This window comes from Vombatus ursinus, unplaced genomic scaffold (genome assembly GCF_900497805.2).
Source record: "Vombatus ursinus unplaced genomic scaffold, bare-nosed wombat genome assembly UNPS02005659.1, whole genome shotgun sequence".
Classification (NCBI taxonomy): Eukaryota; Metazoa; Chordata; class Mammalia; order Diprotodontia; family Vombatidae; genus Vombatus; species Vombatus ursinus.
The window spans coordinates 4251281-4263913 of NW_020945437.1; the positions used below are offsets into that span (position 1 = coordinate 4251281).

The following is a 12633-nucleotide window of genomic DNA, read 5'->3' on the forward strand; positions in this document are numbered from 1 at the left end:
AATTCAAACAGCATTATTAAGAACTTTTTATTAGGCAATTTGCTAGGAACTACAATACAAATAATACAAAATACAAAATATACAAATACCAAAAATAAAAAAGGAAATAGTCTCTGCTGTCATGTTAGCATATATTATCCTAAGGTCAGAGGAAAAACATGTACAAAGATAAGTATATACAAACTACACACGATGGACAAATGATATAATTGGTTTGGGAGGTAGGTCCAAGAATCCTATTTAGGGTAGGCAAGTCATTTTACCTCCCCAGAGTTCTGTTGTTATGTGTGAAATTAGATGGTGATGATACGTACCCTCTGAGGGCCCTTCTAGTTTTAAAATTTTATGACACACAGGAATTATGGAATAGAGTGCCTGATGTTTATTTGAAGGATAAATACATATGTTTTTGATGTCTCTCAATTAGGGACAGATCATGAGAGAGCAATCATTTGTCAGGATTTTCTTAGAAAGACAGAAGAAAGGTTGAAAAGGTCCTGAGAAGGAAATGTTTTCAAAGGCAAAAATAAGAGATCTTTCTTTAACATTATAAAATGACACCTCTCCTTTTTCATAGTCAAGGAAAATACCCACCATTAGGTTGGACACACAGTTCTGGCAGTATTTTACATGAGGCACAGAATAAAGGTGCTGCTTGCCTATGGCATAAAGATGACCACCCATGTGACCTTGTATAGCCATAAGCACAAAGAAGACTTCAGGTGTAGGTGGTCCATTAGAGATGCCAACACACCATCCAGGGTCGTCTGGTACCTCCACTGCCCAGTAGTGTCTACTTGAAATGAAGGACTGAGTACCAAGAACTTGGGCAAAATAACTGAATCTCCCAATGTTGATGGGCACTTGTACCTGTGCACCTCCATATCTCATACTCTTCAAATCTTCAGAGATGATGACACCTGGATCAGCTGTGTCACGATCCAGAGTGATGTCCACTGTGGAGAGAAGAAGTTGAGGTTCAATGAATGGTATTGTCAGAGATTTGCTTTGTTTTATAGGGGATGGGATCAGGTGTGTACACTATGAAATGGCAATCAAGGGATCACAGTAATATGTGACTGTAAAAAGTGACTGGAGAGAGGCAGAACAGTTCCATGGTATGAGGAGCAGAATGGTCTTGGGTTGTCAGGTAGATGTGACAGTGTGTTAGGGGCTGTTTTGGAAAATCTGGTTCTTTCTGCTAAGTCTCACAAAAAGTGGTTAACCAATGTCAGGATTTAATAGATCATATTCATGATTCTAGAAATTAGAATCTAGAAATTCATGAAATTAGAGTCATGGTATGCTGACTCTTCTAGGTAGTGTTCAAAGGCTGCACAGGAGGGAGATGAAGACCAGTGCCTCTGAGAAGCACCATGGAAGACTAAGGAAGATATATCCTACAGCTCTCTTTACCATTTCTCTTTCACATCTTTTTGCACTTCCCTTCATCCTTCTTCCCTATATTCCCTGTCTCTGTCTCTCTGTCTCCTCCTCTTTTTATCTTTCTGTTTCTATATCCCTTGCTCTGTGTCTCTCTCTTGTATATGTGTGTCTCCCTTCATTCCTCTGAATTTCTCTCTATCTGTGGAAAATCTTTCATCAGATTTATTTCTTCTTGTACAGCCTGGAGAATAAGGATGTGATTGTCTTCCTCAACAACCTTATTCGTTGTCAAGGATTTAACTTTTGTGCAGAGGGTCCCAAATATTTTTCTTTTTTTATTTTTTTTCAAATATTTTTCTAATATATCTCCTGAAATCTAGATCTGCCTGTTCAGCTACTCCCAGGACAAACCTTCCCACAGGCATCACTGGCATCTCAACCTTAATATTCCTGAAACAGTTCTGAAACTTGTCCTGAAACATTTCCCCCATAAATTTCAGTTGGCATCATTTGAACCTGATTTGAAGGGACTGGGCTTGTGTATTTTGGAGAAGAGATGATTTAAGGGGTCACATGGCAGCTGTCTTCAAGTACTTGAATGGTTTTCACGTGAAAGAAACCTTAAATTTCTCTGCTGGACTTCTGATGCTAGATCAAGGAGAATTGGTTGGATCTTGTAAAAAGTCATATTTAGCCTTGATGTGAGAAAAACCTTCTTGGTGATGAGAACAATTAAAAAAAAAACCAGAAAAATATGTGTTTGTGATTATTAGGCTCCTCTTCAACAGATGATTTCAAGCAAAGTCTGGATGACTACTTATCAAATATTTTGCAGAGAGAATCACTCTCTCTCTGAGAAAGTAAACTAGATGGCCATAGAGGTAGGTTCTTTCCGGCTGCAAGATTCTGAGTTTCTGTGAAAGCCAGATGGGTTCTGGCCCAAAGGATAATTGGTCAAGGCTTGGAGGTATGTTGTCTCTTTGTTACAGATCTTTTTACTCACCTTTAAATTTTAAAAGCATTTCTAGAATTCCAGGGATAGGACGAAAAATCGTCTTTACGGGAAACATATCTACTTCCTTGTGGATCACAGATTTATTCCTATGGAAAACAAACACCAAGTTTAGGTCTCCAGTAATCATAAGAATCTTGGCACAGTCTTCATCCCTTTACTCAGTCAAGGCCTGTTAACTCAAATTTGTTTAGAGCTTTCCAGATGAAGGAAGAATAGGAACCTACCTCTTTAACACTCCTTTTATATCCTGAGGAGGAAAAAAAAAAAATGATATGTGGTTAGGCCAACGCTGTATTTGAGGTAGGAAAATGAGACTTTGGAATGGATCACCGTTTCATTGCCACAGGGAAACCCATAGAATAGGGAAGAATCTTGGAGCTTCTTGGTCTGCAACATGTCTCACATATATTCCCCTTTCTCTCCTCTCACACAGCTACCACTTTAGCTCAGACCCTATTCACCTTACCTAGACTATTGCCATGACCTTCCCATTTATCATAGTTCCAATAGCCTCTCCTTACTCTAGTGCATGGTCTCCACAGCTACAGAAGTAATTTAATTGGAACGAACCTCAAAGGAGGAGAGGTTATTGAACTACATGAAAAGAGGGAGATTGGTACAGTGGCAATGGAGAGAGGAATATTTTGCCTCATGCAATGAACTTGTAAGAGGAGGGACAAGAGTGACAGTGCATGTGAAAGTATCACCAGGATTGGACAGGACAGTAAGGGACTCAATGTCAGCTGGAGGGATACAGGTCTCAGAAAGAACATAAAAATAGAGAGCAATGAAAGGTTTTAAGATGTTCAGTAAATCTTATGTCCTTCATATATTTGCACATAATTCATGCATGTATGATCCATTTTCAAGGAAGGTGATCTGTATTTTTTGAAATCTGGCATTGTAATCAGTATACAACTATTTGTTAGGATGTTACAGGTACACAACAGAAAAAATACACATTATATGTAAAACAAATGCAAAGGAATCTGTTCAATTGCATCATTTAAAAAACTGTGTGTGCTTTCTGAACTTGTGGAATAGTTCATCATGAGTTTGGAGATCAGAGTTGGAGATGGAAGAGATCAGTAGCATATTAAAGCACTCTTCATTTGTACTCCACTTCATGGTTTTCTGAGAAGTGGATGGCATTGGTAAGCTCCTGGTTTTATCTTTTATGTTCCTTACTCGTAATTCCCATCCCTTACCTGGAGCAAATCCACATCTGGTTTCCTGCACACTTCCTCTGACTCTCTGATCCTCTTCCTTAATTCTTGATTTTGAAGGGATAATTCCCTTATTCTCTTCTTCAGGCCTTTCACATTGGCCCTTCCCTGCCTCTCCACAATTGATAGATATTCATTTTTCTCCTCATCCAGGAAATGTTGTAATTTCTGGAATTCAGAAGAAATAGTTTCCTTTTGAGTCTTTACCTCCTTCTGTAATGAAATAGATGAGAATGACAAAATACAGGAAATGACATAACATTAAGCGGCAATGGTTGAGTGATGAGCTTTTTAGCTCACAATTGGACTTTGATTTTGTTCATTTCTGTGGCCAAAGTTGGCCATGCATAGTGAGAGCATTTTCTGCAATGTTCCCATTGCACTGTGCTTTTTGCTCCAAGCACAATCCTCCCTTCTCCTGCTTGAAAACACCACATCCCTTCCTATGGTGCCCTCAACCAGCTAAGCCTGGTTATTACTGTCCCTTGTTCCACTTGCCAGCTATCCTCAACTGTAACATTCAGTGGAGGCAAATGTCTCCTACTTCTCTGGGAGGGATACTTGGAGGGAAGCGCAGCAGACAATATGTGTTGATTGCTGAGAGATGAAGAAATAAATACTTGCCTCCAGTAGTGACAATTTAACCTTCTCATCAGTCATCTGTTGTTCAACATCCTTAGTTTTTCTCCACAAATCTGTTACAGTTTCCTGGAGGTTCTCCTATAAAATTTTTTTTAAAAACATGAATTATTTTATCGATGAGGCATTTCAGTTCTACATATTCTAAACTATTCATGTGTGAATGGCTGAGAGACCAATTAATAATGAAAGAATAGTGCCCTTACTTTTAAAACTACAAGTGAAAGATGAAACTGTGAGCTTCAGGCCTATGTGGCCCATGGTGTGATGTCCAAGTTATACAGAAAGCATGGTTCTGAGTTTGATGGCCCAAGAGGGGAAAAGGATAGAGGCCATCTCATTCAACCCCCTAATTTTACAAATGAAGAGCAGACATCCCATTCCACTGGAATGTGCTTCCACACTCCACTTATCCTGTTCATGTCTTGGATTTCAAGTCTCAGAGGAAAACCTGATTCCTATAGACACCATCATACATAACCTCAGCCCACAACCAAGTTTCTTATAAGAAGACAGATATGGCCTGGGAGTAAGATATTCTTATGGCTCCTTTGCCTCTGTATAGATGTGTGACTCTGGATGTAACTTAACTTGGCTATGTCTCAGTTTTCTCAAAAAAGTAAAGAGGAAATAGGACTAGAGCCTCTCCAGGGTCTTTTTGAGATAGAAGTTGGAGTGCCTAACTTCCTTAATGCATAGCTCAGGATTATGCTATTCTCTCCTTAGTTCAACTTTAATTTTCTGGGCTGCCTATGACATTGTCAGTTATTCTTTTCTCAATGTCTTAGGTAATTCAGTGTGTACGGGTTGGTTGCATGCATGAAAAGAATCAAGCCTAGGAGCAAAGTAGAGGACCAAGAAGCCCCTCACCTACCTGCCTCACATTCAAGCCTCAGGAGAGTGAAGCAGGACTTAACATGAAGAAGGAAAGAGAGCAAGTGTAGATCTAGGCCTAAACAAGTCTGACAAGATAATCTCTCCTTTGTCCTGTATACCTCCACCAGGAGGTAACTTTCGAGTGTCAAATACAAAGGACAAATATTGTTCAATTGTCTTGCCCCTCTTCTCTACTTGATGAAGAATGAAGGTGATACCAATTATCCTAACAGATGAAGATGGCCCTAATAATCTTAGATTACCTGATTCCATTCACCGAAAAGACTCAAGGATACCACATCATACCTATTAGATTAACCAACATGACAAAACAGGAAAATGACAAATATTGGAGAAGATGTGGGAAAATTGGAACACTAATGCATTGTTGGTGGAGTTGTGAAATGATCCAACCATTTTGGAGAGCAATTTGGAACTATACCCAAAGGGTTATAAAAATGTGCATACTCTTTGACTCAGCAATAGCACTTCTAAGGCTGTATCCCAAAGAGATCATACAAACGGGAAAAGGACCCACACATACAGAAATATTTATAGCAGCTCTTTTTGTGGTGGCAAAGAGTTGGAAATTGAGGGGGTGCCCATAAATTGGGGAATAGCTGAACAAGTTGTGGTATATGAATGTAATGGAATACTATTGTGCTATAAGAAATGATGAGCATGTGGACTTCAGAAAAACCTGGAAAGACTTGTATGGTCTGATGCTGAGTGAAATGAGCAGAACCAGGACAACATTGTACAAAATAACAGCCACATTGTGCTATGACTAACTTTGATAGACTTAGCCCTTCTCAGCAATGCAAGAATCTAAGACTTCTCCAAAAGTCTCATGATGGAAAATGCTATCCACATCCAGAGAAAGAACTATGGAGTTTATTTTGTTTCCTCTTTCTTGTGATTCCTTCTATTGGTTCTAATTCTTCTTCACAACATCACTAATGTGAAAATATGATTAATAGGAATGTATTTAGAGAGCCTATATCAGATTGCATGCTGTCTTGGGGAGGGAGGTTGGAAGGGAGGGGGAGAAAAATTTAAAGCTCAAAAGCTTATGGAAGTGATTGTTGATAAATCAAAATAAATTTTAAAAAATTTAAAAATTTAAAAAAAAATAAAAAGACTCACGGTTCTCCCTGAACACAACAGGAGTAGACATTTCAAACCAAGTTAGAAGAAGTATTTGAACATCTGAAACTTTCTGTTGATCTCAGACCATCAGTAAAAGCTCAGGCTGAGGCCAGAGCACACAGCACAATGCATTTCAACAACAGCCTTGTGAGCACTTAGAGCACAGTGACTGGCACATCAAAACACCACCTGTCTTCCTAGGATGATCTTTGCAGACTGGAGTGCAAATTTAAAATGCACTTGTGGATGGAGTGATGAATCTAGTACATACCCTGAAGTCCTCAGCAGCCTCATCTATGCAACTGAGTGTATGAGCCTTATGCTTGTTGGACTCAGAACAGGACATACAGATTGGGCTCTGGTCATCCTCACAGAACAGTTTCTGCACTTTCTGGTGTGTCTCACACTTGCTATGGCTTCCAGGGTATTGCAAACAATGAGGTCTTAGTGTTTTGGCAATGGCTGCCAGTTTCCCAAGACGCACATTGGCTTTGAAAGTCCTAACCTGGGAGACACTCCTGCACTCTGGGCAGGAGAAAGAGGGAGAGGCTTGCTGCCAGCTCCTGAGGAGGCAACTATGGCAAAAACTGTGACCACACTCAATGGACATTGGGTTTTCCAAGTAATCCCTGCAGATGGAGCAAATGAGCTCTTCCTGGAAGTTTTCAATCAGTTCTGGGAAAGAGGCCATGTTTCTGAGGAAAGAGAATGGAAAAGGTCAGTGAGTGGATCTGGGGACAGAAATGCCCTTAGTACTTGTGCACTTGAAATGGATCACCTTTCTCATCTCATTTTCTTTTCAGAGTACCCTCTATAGAAAAGGAAAAGATCGATATTTTACATTATGCAGTTGGGGAAAGTGAGGTAAAAAAATGTGGTGATTTTGAGTCCTCTCTGATCTCAAATACTCTCCAGACTAGGAATATACCTCCAGCTGAAATATTACTTCAATTATATCTTCTAAAGAACTCTGTGTGTGTGTGTGTGTGTGTGTCTTTCTGTCTGTCTTAAATTTTATTGTTCCTTTTCCCTTTCACTTCTCAGTCATTTGAAGAAAGGCTCCTACCCTCCACATCAAGTCTTCTCTTAGAACAGCAACTGAACAGGCAAACAACAACAGTTCTCCAAGAACCAAAGAATACATTAACTATGGCTGACAGTACTTCCAGTCATCCATACCCATAATACCCTACACATCTGCAAAGATATGAAGGAGGTAAGTTTTCTTAACTCTAATTTGGGGTCCAGCATAGAAATAATTACAATTTTGTCCTGTCCTTCTTTCATTTAAATGGCTGTAGTCCCTATGTATACTGGTTTTCCTGATGGTACAAATTTCAGTCAGCATCATATATTATAGCTTCCCCCTTTACTGTATGTCATAATAATGTTCCAACATGTTAATTTACAGTGGTTGGTCTAGTCACTCCCTGATTTACAATACCCACTGTGTTTCTAATTATTTTGCTACTAGGAAAAAATGATGCTTTGAATATTTGGATAAATTTGGCACTATTCTTTTGACCTCTTTGACCTATGACCAAAAGTGGCATCTCTGCATCAAAGTGTGTAGATCCTGGATACTTTAGATCCATTTTTGAGGAAAATAACAAATGTCCTTCCCACATGGGTAGCCTTACTAATAGCTTCACCAATAGTGCCTTAGTTTACCTGTCTTCTTGCAGACCTTTCAGCATTGTTCTTTGCCAGTTGATTGGGTATGATGTTCAACTCTTGAATTTATTTGATCATTACTGACTAGGAGAATTCTTTCATGTAGGAGTTGGTATCTTTAGGTATATTTGCAAAATTTATGAAGGGAGAAATTCAGAATAACTAGGTAGACAAAGGAAGATATTCATTCTTCCAGACTCTTACCACTACTTTTTGGCTCAGCCAGATGAGTTTCTCCACTTGACCTGAGTTGTTATTGACTAACCCATGAACATGAAATCTGCCTCCCTTCTCACTTTGCTCACTTCAGAAGATTCATTCCCAAAGTTTATATTTCATCATAGAGAAATATGTCTTTCAACCTCGACGCCTACCATATCACAGGGAACAATTCTTAAATCCTTGATACACAAATGAAATTTTTCATGGGAAAACTTACCTTCCCTTGTTCTTCTGGGATCTTTCCTTCAAGTGTCACTGCTCTGCCTTCAGCTCTGCATTCAGCATAATGAATCTCTGGGTCTTTCTCATCCCAAGCCTTTTATATACCACTAGGCTGAAGCCCCTCTTTCCTTCAACTTGTGAATTCTCCTGGCTTTCCTTGACACTGAGGTTTGTTTACACCTAGGGACTTCCCAAAGATAAGAGTTTCAAACCTAGGCACTTAGCCCATGTACTAAGGAGGAAGCATTTACACTGATACTTAGCCATTTTGCCTTAGTCAAAATGAGAAAGATAAAAATACAATCTTTAGCTCTGCTTGGAAAACTTCCTTATATCATAAATAGGTTCTCCACAAATAGAATTCAGAATAATGATTAAAATAAGCATATTTGGTAAGAGGAAAATGGGGAGTGGGTGTGATGAGAAGGAGTTAAAGTTTTCCCTGAGATTCTCTTTCAAATACTTTTTACATCAGGATTCTTTTTAAAGAATAACATTTATTAGGGGCAGCTATGTAGTGCAGTGGATAGAGCACTGGCCTTAAAGTCAGGAGAACCTGAGTTCAAATCTGGCCTCAGACCAAACACTTGACACTTATTAGCTGTGTGACCCTGGGCAAGTCACTTAACCCCAATTGCCTAAAAAAAAAAGAATAACATTTATTAATAGCCTTTATTTTTTCATCTCCTTCAGTTCTGAGTACATTCCATACTTTCCTTTATTCAGTAAGCTATTTTAACCAGTAAAGAAAAAAAAACCACAGAGACAAAAAAGTAATTCTGCAAAACTAATTAACATACACACCAAATACATTAGATATGTCATGCCAATCATCCTTTCCTCTCCAAACAATCAAAAGAAGTTTTCTCCCAATTCCCAAAATTCAATAAATTTATCTACAAGACAGAATTTGGACTATAACCATAATTAATTAAATTATGTTAAGTCACAAGATTAAGTCACAAGATGGAGTTAGTGTGTTTCTCTCAATTTCCACAATTCTCTCAAGAAGTGAAGAAAAGTAAGACTGATTCAACAAAACTCATTGGCTCTGCTATAGAGGTCATTCTCAGGTACAGTTTGGACTAGTTGATATCTAAGGGGAGGGCCTCCAACTCTGCCATTCTGTGTTTGTAATGCTCTGAAAAGCCGACCCAGGTGTGACACTGACTTTGGCAGAGGTGTAAACCCCATGGTACTGGTTGCTAATTCAATTGAGAGTGTGAATTTCTCATTATCAGTATTATCAGAACAAAACTTATGGCAGAGGGGTGGTATTGAGGGCTAAGAATCAACATAATTCATATCTTGTGCTGGACAGGGTGAATTTCCACCTTCTGTTGGGAGGAACTGAGATTCAGAGGAAGCATCCTAGTTAGAAACATCCAAGATAGGTTTCTCACTTAGAAATCTTATTTCCTTTTCTGAATTTCAGAGTTGGTTTCATTTGCCAGAGATCAAGGAGGAAATGTTACAGTTACGATGAAATGCTATACCATGCTTTAATCAAACAGAAATGATGACATCAGTCCCCTTCAGTTCTCACTTTGTAGGCTGTGCTGATTGACAAATTTGGCTAAGAAGATGTCCCAGCTTTAGCCTTAGGTCTCTTCAGGGACTTGGATATTCAGAATGAATTAAAGAGCATTTCAGTTAGAACAAGGTTCCAGTTTCCAGATGTGCTTACTTCCCACATTGCCAATTATTTTAAGCTCCAAAATATCTGTTTGGAGAAGGTGAATTTTGTGTTACATTGAAAAGGGTTTGGTCTTTTATACTCAGAAACCTTTTGTTTGGGTGAGAAGCATCAGCTGACAGAACTGAAGAGAGTGGCAGGGTCTTCTCAAATACGGGGGAGTGGACATTGCAAGAATCTAGCATCATCAACTACTCCTATTAGGAGATGAAATTCAGACGGAAAGGAGGTCTGGAGAAGGAAAACATTTAGCATCCTGCTTATGAGGGAGTATTACGGGAGAGTTCTCTTTATAGAAAGTTCTCATTAGACTTAGGGAGAGACACAGTGTGATGGAACATAAAGAGATAGCTTCTGCACAGGAAGACCTGGATTCATGCCACAACTCAGACATTTCCTGCTTGTGTACTCCCTTAACCTTCCTTTCATCTAACAAGTCACTTACTCCACCAAAGGTACCAAATGGTGAGAGGAGGGAAGAACTCTTCCCTCTTGTGCTTCAGGTGCTTAAGCTTCATCTTGCAGGAATCCAGGGATTCTACAAGGTGGAGGTTTAGAGGAACACCCACAGCAGGGGCCCAGTCTGTGCAAAGATGCAAAACGTGTATTTGTTGATGGGAAAGAGCAAGCAGGACAGGATCACTGGAAGGGAAAGTTCATGCAAGGGAATGATGGATTTAAAAAAAAAACCAAACCTACAACTTAAAAGATAGAAAGAGGCCAGGTTGTGAAAAGCTTTAAATGTTAACCAAAACAGTTTGGATTTAAATTTGGGTATAATTAATAATAATCAAAGGTAGTTACAAAGAAAAGATATAAGAAAACACTTCTTCCTTCCCCTTCTTTTCCAGGGTGGAGAAATAGGAATATGGAATACTGTCTATAACATCTTGAGGAAAATTAAATTATACTATATCATTTGATAATTAATATTGCTCTGTAATCCATTTTCCCCTATTTTGTCAGAATCCCATCTCTTAGCCCAGGAGTGGGACACCTGCAGCCCCGAGGCCACATGTGGCCTTCTAGGTCCTTGGGTCCAGCTTTTTGACTGAGTCCAAGTTTTATTGAACAAATTCTTTTATTTTTATTTATTTATTTTTTTTAGGCAATTGGGGTTAAGTGACTTGCCCAGGGTCACACAGCTAGTAAGTGTCAAGTGTTTGGTCTGAGGTCAGATTTGAACTCAGGTTCTCCTGACTTCAGGGCTGGTGCTCTATCCACTGCACCACCTAGTTGCCCCAACAAATTCTTTTATTAAGGGGATTTGTTCTGTGAAGTTTCAATTCAGGCAAAGGGCTGAATCTGAGAACCTAGAGGGCTATGTGTAGGCTTGAGGCCAGAATTAGCCCAACTCAAAAGGAAACCTCTCCAACTCCTATTCCCCAGAGTATCTCCTTATTAACCAATTTAAAGTGTGACCCCATTTTGTTTGTACCTTAAATAGAGAACCAGCTTGGGCTAGGCCCTCTTGGGGAAGGGGGAAACAACTCTACTGTTCTTGCTTTTACTTTTCAAAATTAGGGGTGACTTGAACTTCAAGAGAAAGGCCAAACAGGGGGAGATCCTCATTAGAGTGATTTTGTTTTCTAGTCAAGATTACTAGAGGCTGTTGAAACCCATGGAGCAATTAACATTCTTTAATTGCTAGAAAGGGGCATAATCAGCTACACCGGAAGATCAAACCACCTGTCAATCAGGATTGCCTTACCTTTACCAGGGGAAGTACAAATTATTCCGCTCTGATCAATCAGAAGGGAGTAACTCCTAGGTTGAAAAGATCCTGTTGGCCCTCACTCAGGATCTCTGTTGCTTGGTAGAGCGAGGTGAAAGTCCCAATGCCTTGGTTACTACTAGCCTAACTACAAAATTGATCATGCTCAGGTCCTTGGCTTTTCTGAGGTGCCAGTGTGACCCATTTTTCTAATAGTTTATGCATTGCTGTTACTGAAATGATATCTTACCCTGGAGAAAACTATGCCTTTGTTGTGACTTTATTCTCCACAGTCTGACGTCGGTATATTAGTTACTTTGCAGAACTGTCTATAATTCTGCACCCGACTTCTACTTCCCCTGGGCCCTCTACATTTTGTTTTATAAAGGACTAATCTCTAGGAGTTGGAGAAGGAAGGAAAAGTACAGGAGATTAAAAAGCAAAGTGATCAATAAAATTAAATGTTTTAAAGCAATCATAGAACATAATAATAGCAATATATTTTTTAAAAGATTTTGGTGAATTTTTTTTAAGAACAGAGAAAAATGTGAGTAAATATAGTGGAAGAATATGTGATAACATTTAAAATGTATTATAGCCAACATAGATTTTGGAGAAGTGTTTAATAACAGCAATATATTTTATATTGTCAAATTCATATGCATGGCAGCAATATTTTTCTGTTCTACTGTACTATAAACTCCTTGGGAGAGAGAGAGATTAAGTCCTATCTATAGTTTGCATCTTATGCAGAGCCCAAAATGTTAAATTCTTCCTATGATTCTCTGAAACTACTTCTTTCATCATTTCTTAT

At 39.0% G+C, this 12633-nt stretch overlaps 1 protein-coding gene across 1 annotated transcript; it reads right to left on the reverse strand.

The window, feature by feature from the left end:
- Positions 1–423: 423 nt before the first annotated feature.
- Positions 424–6982, reverse strand: LOC114032723 (probable E3 ubiquitin-protein ligase TRIML1). Its single transcript, XM_027848105.1, has 6 exons — positions 6563–6982; positions 4252–4347; positions 3610–3840; positions 2626–2648; positions 2390–2487; positions 424–956 (listed from the first exon to the last, which is right to left on the reverse strand). Exons 1-6 carry the CDS (start codon positions 6980–6982, stop codon positions 424–426), a joined length of 1401 nt encoding a protein of 466 aa, XP_027703906.1.
- Positions 6983–12633: the final 5651 nt, after the last annotated feature.

Bases quoted from the DNA above. Each gene is read 5' to 3' on its own strand.
- LOC114032723 (XM_027848105.1), bottom strand. From the start codon at position 6,982: ATGGCCTCTTTCCCAGAACTGATTGAAAACTTCCAGGAAGAGCTCATT. The intron at 4,348-6,562 runs GTATGTACTAGA...AAAATTTTATAG, and splicing joins AGGCTGCTGAGGACTTCAGG to GAGAACCTCCAGGAAACTGT. The intron at 2,649-3,609 runs GTAAGGGATGGG...TTTCCTCCTCAG, and splicing joins CAGATGTGGATTTGCTCCAG to GATATAAAAGGAGTGTTAAA.